The sequence below is a fragment of the Arachis stenosperma genome, chromosome 4, assembly GCF_014773155.1.
Source record: "Arachis stenosperma cultivar V10309 chromosome 4, arast.V10309.gnm1.PFL2, whole genome shotgun sequence".
NCBI lineage: Eukaryota > Viridiplantae > Streptophyta > Magnoliopsida > Fabales > Fabaceae > Arachis > Arachis stenosperma.
In genome coordinates this window covers 38,580,335-38,598,762 of record NC_080380.1, presented here as the reverse complement: position 1 = coordinate 38,598,762, position 18,428 = coordinate 38,580,335, and the positions used below count along the sequence as shown (strand labels likewise).

Sequence of the window (18,428 nt, the reverse complement as noted above, 5' to 3'; positions counted from 1 at the left end):
TGTGTATTGTTAAGAATTTTTGGTGTATTTGTACTGATAAATTTTGCATAATTCAAAGCTCTTCTTCTTCTTCTAAAATACATAATGTTGCAAAATCAATAGAAAAAGAAGGACAAAAAAAATGCAGCAACAACAGCAGTAATAAAAAGAACGACGAAGAGGTGAAACACGTGAAGAAAAAGAAGAAGGAACGCGAAAAAAAGAAGCAGGAATGCAAAGGAGGAGAAGGAAGAGGAAGGAGGAGGAGGAGAAATGCGGGGTACAAATGTCGAAGGAGGAATGGCGTAGTTTCACGCTCGTGTTATGTGAGTGGATTTTATTGAGTTGGGGTTAACTTGTTTGAACTTATTTGCTAAAAAGGCTTGTATGTGTAGCAGGACTGTATAATAATAATATGATAATTGAGAATATTAAATGAAAATCAGGAATAATTAGTTATTCTATTTTTAGATTTAAATTTTAATTTTGGATGAGATCCTAACCAATTTTGTTTCAAATGAAATTGTGATATGATATGATTCGTAAGATTTCAAATTGAAATAAGACAAGATATGATTCAGTTTTACAATCAATAACAAATCTCATACTATATATATGTAAGACAAGAGTTGAAGAAATACACTAATACACAAGAATTTTTATTCCTTTATCTCTACATACATAAAGATATGGGAGTCTAATTCTTGGAGAATATTTTGTTGATTTGTAACGATTTGCAAGAGGTTTTTCAATTCAGATCAGATATCAATTGGTCAAAGAGTTGACAGTAAATATTAGTCTCAGTGTGGATACGCATAGCGCTTTCTGTACCATCGAAAGAGAAAATTTGTTTTTACTAGCATACTCGGGTATTTAGATCTAACATATTAGAATAAAATTTAAGCACAAAATAGATTTTTAGAATTACTTTCTTTTATTCTGCTGCGTGCGTATTATGAACACATAAAAAGTCTAATTTATTCTCCTTTTTTCATATAAAAATTTGAGAAGAAAAATATAATAATAAAAAATATAATTATAAAATTTTGATATGAATAATAAAAAAATAAAAAACAAATTGTGTTTTTTATTAGTATCTTTATGTTCTTCCTGTTAAAAATTCATAAAATACACGTGTTTCATATGTTAAATATAATTTTGTGTCTTTATATCTCTATCTTAGTCTCTGTGTCTCTGTATGTGTGAACGTGTAATGTAAGTGAATTGTAGTGTTGTATTGTCATGTCTAGAGTTGGAGACTGCTAAATCTATCCGACAAAAAAAAAGTAAAAATTATTTGGATTAGCCTAGTAATTAGCTTATTAGTCTACTTAAATAAATGTCGTTAATTTAAATTTCATCTTATACATATAATAAATTATTAATTAATAACAAATTCTTAAATGTAATTATAATTTATAACGAATTAATTTTTAATTTGTCAAATAAAAAAATATTGTAAAAAAAATATTTAAGAGTTTATGTAAAACCCGGTTAATTAACGGCTAATTAACCCATAAATGAGAATTTATTCTAGAAAGCCTAAAATGTGATTTTTATGGCTAAATGTGATAGAGGAGATTGAGACGAGAATTTTGGTACCAATTTTATAGAATTCGGACCAAGATTGGACCGAACGGGCCAAACCGGGCCAATTGGACCCAAAGTGGGCCCTTGGCCCAACATAACTTAACCAAAACCCTAGTTTTCAGCACTCTCTCTCCTCATTTGTTACACTCACAAGCTGAAATTAGAAAGAAAGGGAGGAAGAACACTCTCTCAAGTTCTCTCCCTTGGTTGATCTTCAAACCACCATAACTTTTGATCTAGAGCTCCGATTGCCGCCCCGTTTGCGGCCACGCGTTCACCGCGGATAGCTCTACAAAACCCATACAACCAATCTTGAGGTAAGCCACGTGTTGCTGTTCGAAATCTCAGCCCTTATTTTCGAGTTTCATGGGTTAAATGTTGAGATTTTGGGTTCTTTGATGTTATAGGACCCAACTCTCTTGAAGGAGAAGGTTAATCTTGTCTCCTTGGACCTTGGAGGTGGTAAGATTCTCAACCCTAGTGTATTTTGTTGTTTTATGATGTTTGGGTTTTGAGATGTTGTGTATGGGTATGATGGTTGTGGCTTAGGTTGTGTATGTGTGGATATTGGAGCTTGATTGGTGACTTTGAAAAGCTTGGAAAGGGTTTGGTGGTGAAAAATCTGTTCTTAGAGGTGTTGAGGCCTTGAGAGCTTGTGGATAAGTGGTTTGGAAGTGCTCCGGTGGAGCTTGGGAAAATCGGCTAAGGTATGGTTTCGGTTTCCCGTATCTAATATGTAATGTGGTAGGAAATACTTAGGCTAGAGGCCCTAAGATAGGCATTGAATGGTTGATGTTGTTAAATGATTGAGATATATGATGTGGTCATATATGTGATGATGAGTATTGATGCCTTAATGGTATGATGTATGAGAAGTATGCATGTTGTGATATATGCTTGATGATTAGTTATGGTTGAATTGTGGGTTGAACCATGTTGATGGTGAATATGATATTGATTATGTATAATGATGGTTAATTGGAATTGGTGTTGTTGGAAATTGGCATGAGGAATAGTATATGATATGTCAATATGTTTGAATTTGAGCCACTTGGGTGAAGTGGGCTAAAATGATGAGATAGTGATTTTGTATATTGTGGTAATGTGTCAATGTGTGAGTTGAGGAGGCTTGATGTTGAATTTGATACATTTTGATTGATTTCAAAGAAAAGGGATGAAATTGGCATGTTTTGATTGATTTTGAAAAGAGTTGAAAATGGTTTGTTTTGAAAATGGCATATTGTGGTTTTGTATGAAAATATGGTTTTTGGGCATACTTTGGTGGGACATAACTTGGACTACGGATCTCTGTTTTGTACCAAATCTGTTTAGAAATTAAATTTGATCCGGGATGTCCATGCCGTTCGAAGAACGGGTGAAAAACGATTTAAAATGAGGAAGTTATGTCCATTGGAAGATAGGGGTTTGAATCTGTGAATTCTGCAGCTTTTAACTTAGAAAATTTCTAGCAGAATAACCCCTTGCGCGTAGGCGCACTTGGCGCGTGCGCGCCGATCTTCCAGAAAACGCCATCCACGCGTACGCGTGATGTGCGCGGGCGCGCCGATTGTGCTGCACCCAATGCCCAGCCATTTTACAGAGAGTTATGCCAGAACTGTGCCGGTGTTGTGCCTGGGGCACGAGAACACCCGCGCGTACGCGTGGTTGACGCGTGCGCGTCGATTGGCAAGTTTTAAATCCACGCGTTAGCGTGCATGACGCTTGCGCGTCGATGAGTTTTCGAGGCCATCCACGCGTGCGCGTGGAGTGCGCGTACGCGCGGCCCGATTTTCATCCCAAAGTTGATTTTTGAGTTTTAAAAGCCAAATTTCATACTTCTAAGCCTCCGATCTCACCATTTATGTCTTAAATCATTATGGCATGCCTAGCTATTAAAAAGGGGCTAGTGAATGAGGTAACTTGCGAGTGAAGCAAGGGAAATATGAATGATCAATGAGGATCAAGATGATTATGTGAGATGCGGAGGATGGTGGTGGAAGTGCTTGTTATGCCATGGGCCGAAAGGCTATAATTGTTTATGAATGGGCTGGTTCTGGATTGAACCGTGAGCCGGAATAGCTGTGTATGCTATGGATATTGGCTGGTTCTGGACTGAACCGTGAGCCGGATGGCTGATATGGATGTTGATCCATGGATGAGAATTCATGCATGTTTATGCTGAATTATTGATAATTGTGAATTGCACTTCCACTATCGGAGATACGAGTTTCCCTGGGTAGTAGCAGTGGCTAGCCACCACGTGCTCCAGGTTGAGACTCGAAGCTCTTTTGACCCTATGTCGTAAGTGTGGCCGGGCACTGTGAAAGACCCGGATGAGCTCGATCCCCCATAAATATTCACCAGCGAGGGTGATGGATATGGATCATGTTTATGATCAAGTTTATAACGAGTATAACTCGAGTTTGGGGATGCATGACAGAGGGACAGTCCAATGGTTAGCGACCAGGACTTGTCGGGTTGGCTCTATAACCGACAAGATGATATCATCGGCCACTAGGGACAGGCATTCATCATATGCATACTATGTGAATTGTTTGAGATTGCCTATTTGACTGCATATTAATTGCTAATTTCCTAAATGTCTTAACTGCTCCTAATTGTATATTCTTTGTCTGATATAACTGTGTTTGCTATAATATACTCCTGCTGGTGGTTGGGAGGTTTGAAGGAATTGGAAAGGAAAGTATTAGTTAGACTGAAGAATCTTTAGTCAGATGCCCTTATATGGTTTAGCTTGTTTATAAGCTTTAATATTATCTGGAGGAAGTTATAGGATTGCCTTTGGCTTTCCTCTATTATTATGTATTATATATGTGGAAGCTGTTACCATGCTGGGGACCTCTGGTTCTCACCCATGCGGATTTTGTGGTTTTCAGATGCAGGACGTGATGTTTCCCGCTGAGGCATGCTGGAGACTTCTAGATTTGCGAAGATCCTTTGTTCTCGGGGCTATGTTTTGGTTTATATGTTTTGTTTAGATACCTTTATCTCCATTAAATAATACAAACTGTGATGACTCCTCTTATGGGAGATTTTGGAGAATAGGTTTTATGTATTTGTGTCCCTTTGGGTTTCCTTTGGGGTTTTCCTTATTTTATCATATGTATATATTGCTATGCTCGGACCGGTTATCTTCGCAACCGGATCTTGAATCTTGATATTCCTGTTTTTGACACTCCTTTGTATATATATAATCTTGCGTTGGTTATCCTTGTTCGTTACGTTATCGATCGGAGTGATGCGCTTTTGGGTTCCGGTTTTTGTTTACCCCTTTTTCTACAAAGGCTCCTAGTTATAATCAATCATTCATACTACTATACGTACTAAATTTTTATTTTAGAGGTCGTAATACCTTGCCATCTCTGAATTATGACTTAAGCATAAGACTCTGTATGGTAGGGTGTTACATTATGGTATCAGAGCAGTTCGTTCCTGTAGAGCCTGAGGAATGGACTGACTATGCTTCTGTGCATTCTCTGTGTGTGTGTTATGTGCTATTAGTATATCTGCTTGATATAATTGGCATAAACGTTCATGAGCATGCATTTGGGACTTTGAAGCACTAGACTTCCGATATTGAGACTGATCAACTTAATATCGATTGTTGGGTGTGTATAGGAACCAGATGGCGCCTCGTGGACGCGGTAGAGGTAGTACGAGAGGTCGTACGAATGCTCGTGCACCGGAGAATAACCCTAATGACCCGGTAAACTTTATGACTGCGTTGGAGAACATGGCTGCTGCTATGCAAGCCACTGCTGAGGCTCTTGGTCAACAGATGAACAACCATGGTAATGATGAAGGTGGAGTTCAGGGCCCGATGACCTTGGCAAACTTTTTGAAAGTTAATCCGCCTAAGTTCAAGGGAACTACTAGTCCGACTGAGGCTGATACATGGTTTCAGGCTATAGAGCGAGCGTTGCAAGCGCAAGTGGTGCCTGAAGGACAGCGTGTCGAGTTTGCTACCTATATGCTTGTCGGTGAAGCGTCGCATTGGTGGCAAGGTATCCGACGTCTTCTGCAGCAGGGTGATGACTATATCACCTGGAATGTTTTTCAAGAAGAGTTCTATAAGAAGTACTTTCCGACTTCTGCTAGGACGGCTAAGGAACTTGAATTGTTACAGCTGAAGCAGGGTACTATGTCCATATCAGAGTATACTGACAAGTTTGAGGAGCTGTTCAGGTTCTCTCGTATGTGCCAAGGGACTCCGGTGGAATATGAGGAATGGAAGTGTGTTAAGTATGAAGGAGGACTCCGGAGTGATATCTTCAGTTCAGTAGGGCCAATGGAGATTAGGACTTTCTCCGAATTGGTGAACAAGTGTAGGGTTGCTGAAGAGTGTGTGAAAAGGGCAACCGCTGAGAAAGGGAGTCACAAAGGTTCATTTCCACAGAACCGAGGGAAGAGCTTTGCACCTAGGGGTCCGTCTTTCAAGAGGGGAGGCTCTTTTAGGAGGCCCAACAACAACAACAACTCCCAAGGGAGGAAGTTTGGGAAGCAGCCCCAGAATGATCAAGCTTGTACTAGGTGTGGAAGTCACCATCCGGGAGCACCATGCAAGGCCGGATGGGGTTTGTGCTACACTTGTGGAAAGGCGGGGCATAAAGCCGTAAATTGTCCTGAGAAGCAGAAACAAGGTGCTGGAAAAGCACAACAGACTGGTCGGGTGTTCACCACTTCAGCTGTAGGAGCTGAGGGATCTGAGACACTCATTCGAGGTAACTGTGAAATAGCTAGTCAGACTTTAAATGCTTTATTTGATTCGGGAGCATCACATTCATTCATTGCATTTGAGAAAGCTCATGAGTTAGGATTGAAGATTGTAACCTTAGGTTATGACCTAAAGGTATATAATGCTACCCATGAAGCCATGGTAACTAGGCTAGGATGCCCGGAAGTTTCCTTTAGGTTCAAGCAGCGTGATTTTGTTCATAATTTAGTCTGCTTGCCGATGATTGGTCTTGATCTTATCTTGGGATTGGACTGGTTATCTAAGAACCATGTCCTGCTTGATTGTTCTACAAAGTCGGTGTACTTTATGCCGGAAGATACTGAAGGACCGGTCGTGGTGAATAATTATTACTTGAATTCGATGATGGTGAATTGTTCCGGAACCGAATGTCAGGGTATCTTGCTGTTAACCGCGGGCGTTTCGGGTGATGATCAAGGGTTGGAGCAGATTCCGGTTGTGTGTGAGTTTCCGGAAGTGTTTCCCGATGATATTGATGAGTTTCCACCTAACCGAGAGGTTGAGTTTGCTATTGAGTTGGTGCCCGGGGTGGGACCAATCTCAAGTGCTCCTTATAGGATGTCACCGTTAGAGATGAACGAGCTAAAGTCTCAGTTAGAGGATTTGTTGGGAAAGAATTTCATACGACCAAGTGTCTCTCCGTGGGGTGCTCCAGTGTTACTGGTGAAGAAGAAAGATGGGAGTATGCGACTCTGTGTGGATTACAGGCAGTTGAACAAGATTACAATAAAGAATAAGTACCCATTGCCGAGAATTGATGATCTCATGGATCAGTTACAAGGAGCTGGAGTTTTCTCCAAGATTGATTTGCGATCCGGTTATCACCAGATAAGGGTGAGGGGCGAGGATATCCCTAAGACCGCTTTCAGGACTCGTTATGGTCATTACGAGTACACTGTGATGTCTTTTGGGTTGACGAACGCTCCTGCGGTATTCATGGATTACATGAATAGAGTTTTCCGTCCGTTTCTGGATAAATTCGTTGTTGTCTTCATTGATGACATACTAATTTATTCCAAGACTGAAGAAGAGCATGCGGAACACTTGAGAACCGTGTTGCAGATTCTAAAGGAGAAGAAACTTTATGCAAAACTGTCTAAGTGTGAGTTTTGGAAGAGTGAGGTGAAGTTTTTGGGCCATGTGGTGAGTAAGAAGGGAATAGCAGTAGATCCAACTAAGGTGGAGGCGGTGATGGATTGGAAACAACCAACCACCATAACAGAGATAAGGAGTTTTCTGGGTTTAGCTGGCTATTACAGAAGGTTTATCAAGGGCTTTTCACAGATAGCTTTGCCAATGACAAAGCTAACCCGAAAAGACACTCCGTTTGTTTGGACTCCTGAGTGCGAGGAGAGCTTTCAGACATTGAAGAAAAAGTTGACTACTGCACCTGTGTTAGTGTTACCCGAGCCGAATGAGCCATTTGAGGTGTATTGTGATGCCTCATTAAAGGGTTTAGGGTGCGTGCTGATGCAGCATCGTAATGTGGTGGCGTATGCCTCACGACAGTTGAGACCTCATGAAGTTAGTTACCCTACGCACGATTTGGAACTCGCTGCTGTCGTGTTTGCCTTGAAGGTGTGGAGGCATTATCTCTATGGGGTTAAGTTCCAAGTCTTCTCTGATCATAAGAGCTTGAAGTATCTCTTTGATCAGAAAGAGCTTAATATGAGGCAGAGAAGGTGGATGGAATTGTTGAAGGACTACGACTTTGAGTTGCATTACCATCCGGGAAAGGCAAACGTAGTGGCAGATGCGTTAAGTCGGAAGTCGTTATATGCGGCTTGGATGATGCTTCAAGAGGAGAAGTTGTTCAGGGGGTTCGAGAGTCTGAAAATTGGTGCTCGAGAAGTATCCGGAACCTTGTGTTTGAGCCGATTAGAAATCTCAAGTGACTTTAAGTCCGAACTCCTAAAGGCTCATCAAAATGATGAAGCATTATGGAAAGTGTTACCGGCCATTGAGCAAGGAAAACAGTGGAGAGTGTCGGAAGAAAAAGATGGGTTATGGAGATTCAAGGGTAGAATTATTGTGCCGGATGTTGGCACCTTGAGGCAAGATATTTTAAGGGAGGCACACAAAAGCGGATTCTCCATTCACCCGGGAAGTACTAAGATGTACCATGATTTGAAGGCGATGTTTTGGTGGCCGGGTATGAAGAACGATGTGGCGGAATATGTTTCAAAGTGCTTAACTTGTCAAAAGGTAAAGATTGAACATCAAAGACCTTCTGGGATGTTGCATCCTTTAGAGATTCCACAATGGAAGTGGGAAAGTATTGCAATGGACTTTGTGTCAGGATTGCCAAGGACTAGGGTTGGTTATGATGCTATTTGGGTGATTGTGGACCGATTGACGAAGTCAGCTCACTTTTTGCCCATTCGTATGACTTACACCCTTGAGGAGCTAGCACGGTTATACATAAAGGAGATTGTGAGACTCCATGGTGTACCTGCTACTATAATCTCTGATAGAGATCCTCGTTTCACTTCAAGGTTTTGGGGTGCATTTCAGAAAGCTTTTGGAACCCGATTAAGCTTGAGCACGGCTTACCATCCTCAAACAGATGGTCAATCTGAGAGGACGATCCAAACACTAGAGGATATGTTGAGAGCTTGTGTTTTGGACCAGCTGGCGAGTTGGGATCGGTATATGCCATTAGTGGAGTTTGCATACAATAATAGTTATCATGCGAGCATTGGAATGGCTCCGTATGAGGCCTTGTATGAGAGAAAATGTCAATCTCCGCTATGTTGGTATGAAGCTGGAGAGAAAAGCTTGTTGGGGCCGGAAATGATAGCTGAGACTACTGAACAAGTCAAGAAAATCTGAGATAGGATGCTTACGGCGCAGAGTCGTCAAAAGAGTTACGCCGATCAAAGGCGAAAGCCCTTAGAATTTGAGGAAGGAGACCATGTTTTCCTTAAGGTTACTCCGACCACGGGAGTAGGTAGGGCGATTAAAGCAAAGAAGTTGAATCCTCGATACATTGGTCCATTTCAAATCCTGAAGAGGATTGGACCGGTGGCATATCGGATGGCTCTACCACCTCATCTTTCGAACCTGCACGACGTGTTTCACGTGTCGCAGCTTCGGAAGTACACTCCTGATGCTAGCCATGTGTTGGAACCTGAATCGGTTCAGTTAAGGGAAGATTTGACGCTTCCAGTGGCTCCAGTCAGAATTGATGATACTAGTATTAAACGGTTGCGTGGAAAAGATGTTTTCCTAGTCAAAGTGGCATGGAGTCGAGGCGGTGTTGAGGAACACACTTGGGAACTTGAGTCGGAAATGCGAACGGATTATCCGCATTTATTCTCAGGTAATTGCATTTGAATTTTGTGGGCAAAATTCCCAATTAGGTGGGTAGAATGTAAAACCCGGTTAATTAACGGCTAATTAACCCATAAATGAGAATTTATTCTAGAAAGCCTAAAATGTGATTTTTATGGCTAAATGTGATAGAGGAGATTGAGACGAGAATTTTGGTACCAATTTTATAGAATTCGGACCAAGATTAGACCGAACGGGCCAAACCGGGCCAATTGGACCTAAAGTGGGCCCTTGGCCCAACATAACTTAACCAAAACCCTAGTTTTCAGCACTCTCTCTCCTCATTTGTTACACTCACAAGCTGAAATTAGAAAGAAAGGGAGGAAGAACACTCTCTCAAGTTCTCTCCCTTGGTTGATCTTCAAACCACCATAACTTTTGATCTAGAGCTCCGATTGCCGCCCCGTTTGCGGCCACGCATTCACCGCGGAGAGCTCTACAAAACCCATACAACCAATCTTGAGGTAAGCCACGTGTTGCTGTTCGAAATCTCAGCCCTTATTTTCGAGTTTCATGGGTTAAATGTTGAGATTTTGGGTTCTTTGATGTTATAGGACCCAACTCTCTTGAAGGAGAAGGTTAATCTTGTCTCCTTAGACCTTGGAGGTGGTAAGATTCTCAACCCTAGTGTATTTTATTGTTTTATGATGTTTGGGTTTTGAGATGTTGTGTATGGGTATGATGGTTGTGGCTTAGGTTGTGTATGTGTGGATATTGGAGCTTGATTGGTGACTTTGAAAAGCTTGGAAAGGGTTTGGTGGTGAAAAATCTGTTCTTGGAGGTGTTGAAGCCTTGAGAGCTTGTGGATAAGTGGTTTGGAAGTGCTCCGGTGGAGCTTGGGAAAATCGGCTAAGGTATGGTTTCGGTTTCCCGTATCTAATATGTAATGTGGTAGGAAATACTTAGGCTAGAGGCCCTAAGATAGGCATTGAATGGTTGATGTTGTTAAATGATTGAGATATATGATGTGGTCATATATGTGATGATGAGTATTGATGCCTTAATGGTATGATGTATGAGAAGTATGCATGTTGTGATATATGCTTGATGATTAGTTATAGTTGAATTGTGGGTTGAACCATGTTGATGGTGAATATGATATTGATTATGTATAATGATGGTTAATTGGAATTGGTGTTGTTGGAAATTGGCATGAGGAATAGTATATGATATGTCAATATGTTTGAATTTGAGCCACTTGGGTGAAGTGGGCTAAAATGATGAGATAGTGATTTTGTATATTGTGGTAATGTGTCAATGTGTGAGTTGAGGAGGCTTGATGTTGAATTTGATACATTTTGATTGATTTCAAAGAAAAGGGATGAAATTGGCATGTTTTGATTGATTTTGAAAAGAGTTGAAAATGGTTTGTTTTGAAAATGGCATATTGTGGTTTTGTATGAAAATATGGTTTTTGGGCATACTTTGGTGGGACATAACTTGGACTACGGATCTCTGTTTTGTACCAAATCTGTTTAGAAATGAAATTTGATCCGGGATGTCCATGCCGTTCGAAGAACGGGTGAAAAACGATTTAAAATGAGGAAGTTATGTCCATTGGAAGATAGGGGTTTGAATCTGTGAATTCTGCAGCTTTTAACTTAGAAAATTTCTAGCAGAATAACCCCTTGCGCGTAGGCGCACTTGGCGCGTGCGCGCCGATCTTCCAGAAAACGCCATCCACGCGTACGCGTGATGTGCGCGGGCGCGCCGATTGTGCTGCACCCAATGCCCAGCCATTTTACAGAGAGTTATGCCAGAACTGTGCCGGTGTTGTGCCTGGGGCACGAGAACACCCGCGCGTACGCGTGGTTGACGCGTGCGCGTCGATTGGCAAGTTTTAAATCCACGCGTTAGCGTGCATGACGCTTGCGCGTCGATGAGTTTTCGAGGCCATCCACGCGTGCGCGTGGAGTGCGCGTACGCGCGGCCCGATTTTCATCCCAAAGTTGATTTTTGAGTTTTAAAAGCCAAATTTCATACTTCTAAGCCTCCGATCTCACCATTTATGTCTTAAATCATTATGGCATGCCTAGCTATTAAAAAGGGGCTAGTGAATGAGGTAACTTGCGAGTGAAGCAAGGGAAATATGAATGATCAATGAGGATCAAGATGATTATGTGAGATGCGGAGGATGGTGGTGGAAGTGCTTGTTATGCCATGAGCCGAAAGGCTATAATTGTTTATGAATGGGCTGGTTCTGGATTGAACCGTGAGCCGGAATAGCTGTGTATGCTATGGATATTGGCTGGTTCTGGACTGAACCATGAGCCGGATGGCTGATATGGATGTTGATCCATGGATGAGAATTCATGCATGTTTATGCTGAATTATTGATAATTGTGAATTGCACTTCCACTATCGGAGATACGAGTTTCCCTGGGTAGTAGCAGTGGCTAGCCACCACGTGCTCCAGGTTGAGACTCGAAGCTCTTTTGACCCTATGTCGTAAGTGTGGCCGGGCACTGTGAAAGACCCGGATGAGCTCGATCCCCCATAAATATTCACCAGCGAGGGTGATGGATATGGATCATGTTTATGATCAAGTTTATAACGAGTATAACTCGAGTTTGGGGATGCATGACAGAGGGACAGTCCAATGGTTAGCGACCAGGACTTGTCGGGTTGGCTCTATAACCGACAAGATGATATCATCGGCCACTAGGGACAGGCATTCATCATATGCATACTATGTGAATTGTTTGAGATTGCCTATTTGACTGCATATTAATTGCTAATTTCCTAAATGTCTTAACTGCTCCTAATTGTATATTCTTTGTCTGATATAACTGTGTTTGCTATAATATACTCCTGCTGGTGGTTGGGAGGTTTGAAGGAATTGGAAAGGGAAGTATTAGTTAGACTGAAGAATCTTTAGTCAGATGCCCTTATATGGTTTAGCTTGTTTATAAGCTTTAATATTATCTGGAGGAAGTTATAGGATTGCCTTTGGCTTTCCTCTATTATTATGTATTATATATGTGGAAGCTGTTACCATGCTGGGGACCTCTGGTTCTCACCCATGCGGATTTTGTGGTTTTCAGATGCAGGACGTGATGTTTCCCGCTGAGGCATGCTGGAGACTTCTAGATTTGCGAAGATCCTTTGTTCTCGGGGCTATGTTTTGGTTTATATGTTTTGTTTAGATACCTTTATCTCTATTAAATAATACAAACTGTGATGACTCCTCTTATGGGAGATTTTGGAGAATAGGTTTTATGTATTTGTGTCCCTTTGGGTTTCCTTTGGGGTTTTCCTTATTTTATCATATGTATATATTGCTATGCTCGGACCGGTTATCTTCGCAACCGGATCTTGAGTCTTGATATTCCTGTTTTTGACACTCCTTTGTATATATATAATCTTGCGTTGGTTATCCTTGTTCGTTACGTTATCGATCGGAGTGATGCGCTTTTGGGTTGCGGTTTTTGTTTACCCCTTTTTCTACAAAGGCTCCTAGTTATAATCAATCATTCATACTACTATACGTACTAAATTTTTATTTTAGAGGTCGTAATACCTTGCCATCTCTGAATTATGACTTAAGCATAAGACTCTGTATGGTAGGGTGTTACAGTTTAAATGATATGTTAGTTATAAAATTTCTTTAGGTTATTATATATATCAAGGAACCGGAGAGATTAGTCCAACAATCTTAGAATACCGGTCGAATGTAAAAAAAAAAAAAATTAAAAAATAAAAGAAGGAAACATGAATACATGATTGGACCCACATAAATGTCGATGTAGTAATGTAGTTATAGCTTTTGGCCTTTCTTTTGGTTATATAATGAAAGGGCATTCTTCACCCCTACTAGTCCCTACAACTACCACACGCCCTCTCTTATTTGTGTCTCTTTCTCATTCTCCTTCTTTTCTTGACTCCCAATACATTATTTCTTCTTCTTTTTCTTCATTAACTTATTTCATTTATAGTTTCGATATGAAAGAGGGTGGTAGGAAGCAGGGTTCAGCCTCACCTTGTGCTGCATGCAAGCTTCTTCGCCGAAGGTGCGCCGCGGATTGCGTCTTTGCGCCGTATTTCCCGGCCGACGAGCCTCACAAGTTTGCAAATGTGCATAAGGTCTTTGGTGCCAGCAATGTCAACAAGATGCTTCAGGTTTCTTCTTCAATTCATCATCATCTTTAACCATTATTAATTATTTCCCCATGGATTTTTTTTTATATTTTTACTATTGTTGAGGAACATTATTGTTGTAGGATCACTCACTAATAGTTATTATAATATAGTTTTTCAACAAATGATATGCTAATAGCATTTGTAAAAAATTTAATTTAAAAGGAACTGAATAATATTTTTATGTATTTATTTTGTTTTATATATTCAGGGGATTGGTAGATTATCACTCATCCGTCGTTAGAACACTAGTAATGACTTATATTAAAGTTGAAGATAGACTAACGCAGAATTTAACTAACTTATGCTTTTTTCATATATTTTAAGAGTAATAATATATTTTTTTTAATATATTTAATACATTAAAATAAAAATATATTTTTAATATTTTTTGATAAAGCATTTTTCTTGTAATACTTAAAATGTACTTTTAATACACAAGTTAGTAAGCTTTTAAAATAATAGACTTCTTCACCCTATTTGGATAAAGAACAGCAAATAAGACAGGTAAATGAAAAAGGAAGTAAGTGACATAAAGATGCTTAAAATATTTTTTAAAAAAAAAATTTAGTAATTAAAATTTAATATATATAATTGATTAAATTAGATTATTTTTATTAAAAGTAGATGGGATAAATCATTTTAGCTAAAAAATCAGTAAATTAAATTTTGAATTGATCTAAATTAATTTATTTTTATAAAAAAAGACTACAATGTTTCTATTATAAAAAATAATTAAAATACTTTTATTATATATTTTTTAAAAATTTAAAATTCTAATCCTTTTCTTTTCTCTATGTCGTCATAGGTTAGGACTTAATAGGATTTAGAATTTTTAAAATATATACATATAAAAATATTTTAGCCAATTTTTATAATAAAAGTATTGTAGTCGGTTTTTATAAAAAAAATATTAATTTAAATCAATTTAAAATTTAGTTTATCAGTTTTTCGATTAATTGATTTGTTTGGTCTAATTTTGACAAAAATAACAGTTTAATCGATTATATATATTAAATTTTAATTATTAAAAATATCTTTAAAAAAAATATTTTAAACGTCTTTATTTGAGTGGTTTCAATAAAAAAATACTTGTGTATGTTATTTTATATACTTGTTTTAAGTTTGTTACTTTGTTAGTATTAAATGGAATATAAATTTATTCTGAGTAACATCCATTTTATTTTACGATAATAAAGTCTAAAGTAGAACATGTCTTTATCTTTTTTTAATAATGTTTTATATATTATATTTGTGAATAATTTTTTTATTTTTTGTCTTTTTTTTTCATTTTATTTTTTTTTATTCTTTGTGAATATTTTTTTTGTCTTTATCTTTTTTATATTATTAATTATTATTTTTTCTTTAGCGTTAGCTAGGATTTTGACTTTTTTGAGTTAATGGTAAAAAATATTTCGGAGTTGGCCAAAACCACATACCATATATATGACTTTTTTCTTTTTTAGTAGCACTTGAAAAATTAGAAAAGCCAAAGAAAATTAGGCGTTCGGCGCATTGAAATCTCAAGGTACGTCCTTATCTATTTGTCCCACATCTTTTGGTCTGCCATGTGGTTCGTATAAAATATATAATTACAAAGAATTAAAAAAAAAAAGAAAGAAAAGAGAGAGAACCAATACTTTGACAAGGTTTGTGCTTATCTTTGTTTAATTATTGTATATTTGAAATATTTAGCGTAAATGTCCTTTTCAGTTTTTATCGTTTATTTTTGTTCAAACGACAACACGCTTCTCTTTAATTTAAAAACCTTTAATTGATTTTTGATTATTTAAGTAATTAATTTAAATGGTCACTGGATTAAGTGATCATAAACCGCAATAACAATTTACTATTTATATGAGCCACTTAAATAATTATTTGAATTGTTAGAAATGATCAAAATGACATTTATTTAAAAAAATAATATTAGAAAGACCAAAAAAATTGTCAAAATTTATTTTATCTAATTTTTATATTAAATAAATTTTGATTATTTTTTACTATTTTTTTATTATCAAACATCTTTGTATTCCAAATATTTATTTGAAGTTTGTTTAATTTCCTATCATATGGTTGCCGGTTGGGGTGACCCAATTAGAGTCCCTTAACGTGATTTTGGCATCGAGATTCAATGTCAAGCACCAAGTGTTAACAAGCAACGCGATTTTGAGATTTGAAAAAAAAATTATGTTAAGTAATCAATAATTTTTTTGAACATGAATAATCACTAATCAAATTAAAATATACTATATTTTTAAATTATTTATTTAAATTTTAATATTAGAATAATCATCCATATACCTAATAAAATAAACATCCAATATATTTATTATTCATATTGTTTAGTATTTTCATTGTCTATATTTTTTTCTAAAAAAAAAAAAGGGAGGTTTGAAGCTAACAAATTCTGCTTCTGCGCCACGTGAAGCTGTCTGCTTGGTGCCCATTTTTCTAATGAATAAAAAAAAAATGAATTGCTTATTTCTTTGTCAAAGTCCTTAGCTTTTGGTTAACGAAAGATATGTGAACACGCATTAAGTTGATGTAATGTAGTTAAGGAGTTTAATTTTATTATGCTGTTCTAATATAGAACACGTTGTTTATGTAGGTTATCATATATTTATACTTGCCTGACTCAATTTTTTAAGCGCCAGCTTTATATCATAAGTCTTATATTTTTTAAGATTATAATTTTTAGATAATTTTTAAGCATGAGACATTTCTCATTCCTTGAACTAACTTTTAGAATTGAATTAATCCTGTTAAATTTTAATTCTAATATATTCGATTTAATATATCACTTATGTACAAATGTTCATTTTTCAAATAATTATTTTTAAGTGTAAAAAAAATATTATAAATTATAATCTCTCAAGAAATTTAGAAGAAGTAACACAAACATTTGGCAACATACAAAGTTTAATGCGTGAAAATTTAATAATAAGAAGATTTTTGCAGGAGCTACCAGAGCATCAGAGAGGAGATGCAGTGAGCAGCATGGTGTATGAGGCAAATGCAAGAGTGAGGGACCCTGTTTATGGCTGTGTGGGAGCCATCTCTTCTCTTCAACAACAAATTGATGCGTTGCAAATCCAATTGGCTGTGGCTCAGGCTGAGGCTGTGCATCTCAGGGTGCGCCAGACCCAGACTGCATCCTGCTCTTACTGGACCCAACCCCATAGCCCAACCAATAGTGCCTCCCCATCCTCCAAGCCCATTTTTGACATCGACATGGGCCTTGACCATACCTCTTATGCAGATTCTATGTGGTCATGATATTATATATATAAGTACAACAAAGTCAAATAAGTTTTCAACTTCTCTAAAATTTGTGATTTTAGTTCTTGATTTTTGTAAGAAATATTTGATTTTAGTTGTAGTTTGCTTTGGTTAAATGCTGATATGATAAAGTTAAATGTTTTAACTTATCTTACAATGTCAGCAATTGACGAAGATAAACTATGACAACACTAAAATCAGATAAAGAATCTTACAAAAATTAAAACTCAAAGTAACAAATCTTTATAAGATTGAAAACTTAATAATTATATCGGTTTCTTTAGACTAGGAAAATATATTAGTTCCTAGAAAAAAAATACAAAAAGAGAAGAAAACAAGGCATTATTTTCTTTTTTAAAGTAGTGCCTTGTTAACTTTAGTTGGGTAGAAGAATCGAACTCTAGAAGCATTGGTGATGATTGAAGGAGCTGCGGTGGAGATCTTTCGCCCGCTTGATTACTTTTGGTTTGCAAAAATAGGGTTTTCATTGGCATTTTGGTGTAAATATGTGGCTTATTAGTAATTACTATCACATGAAGGGAAGCTGCGCTTATGGTTGGATTGTGGACTTATTTCTTTGATTATGGCAAAAGGTGTTGTAATGGAGCTCTCTATGTTGTTCTTAAGTATTGTTATGATTTGGTCTTTTGTAGTTAAATAAATAGAAGATGAACTTATTGGCATTACTTAGGTTTTCATAAGTAGTGCTTGCTTCTTTGTAATGTTTAGTATTGCCATATACTACAATATGAAAAATTCCAAGTTGGCTATTAATTTTTAGTTAAAAGTATTTTATGGAACTTTCACAGAAAGCATCCTTTCAATGGAATTGCAAAAATTAATTATAGATTCGCCTCAACCTATTATTTTATTTTTTGTATTGTTACGGTGGGTAACCGGAGATTAATAAGATGGATGGCTTTGGTTGGCCCAATCGTCCGCGGATGGTGGCTTCTGAGCTTGTTTGCACGTTGGAGCCTCCTTCCGACTTGTGCTCGTAAATGAATGGGGGGTGGTACTTGCAAAGACACTCCGATGCCTAAGTTAGCAAGGGTGTGAGCAGGTCTAGAGAGTATTGGGCTTAGAGATACCTGAGGGGTGTCAGTGTATTTATAGTGGTGAGCCAATAACCACCGTTGGAGTAGTGCCATATCTTTAGGGTGTTAACCGTCCCATTATCTTAGGGAGGTTAAGATATGACTCGATAAAGTAGTTAGAGAGATTTTAGGGGCAGTTACTCATTTGAATGAGTGCTTATCCGCCAACTATTCTCCGTCCCGACTTCTTGGGAGTAAGTCAGGTTTGACACCGACTTCTTAGTGTGAAGGTTGGTGCT

General features: G+C 37.8%; 1 protein-coding gene across 1 annotated transcript; it reads left to right on the top strand.

The window, feature by feature from the left end:
• The first annotated feature begins 13,512 nt into the window (after positions 1–13,512).
• Positions 13,513–17,730, top strand: LOC130976205 (LOB domain-containing protein 4-like). Its single transcript, XM_057900995.1, has 2 exons — positions 13,513–13,795; positions 16,772–17,730. The coding sequence occupies exons 1-2, from the start codon at positions 13,619–13,621 to the stop codon at positions 17,087–17,089; spliced, it is 495 nt and encodes a 164-aa protein (XP_057756978.1). The 5' UTR covers positions 13,513–13,618; the 3' UTR covers positions 17,090–17,730.
• The last annotated feature ends 698 nt before the right edge of the window (positions 17,731–18,428 follow it).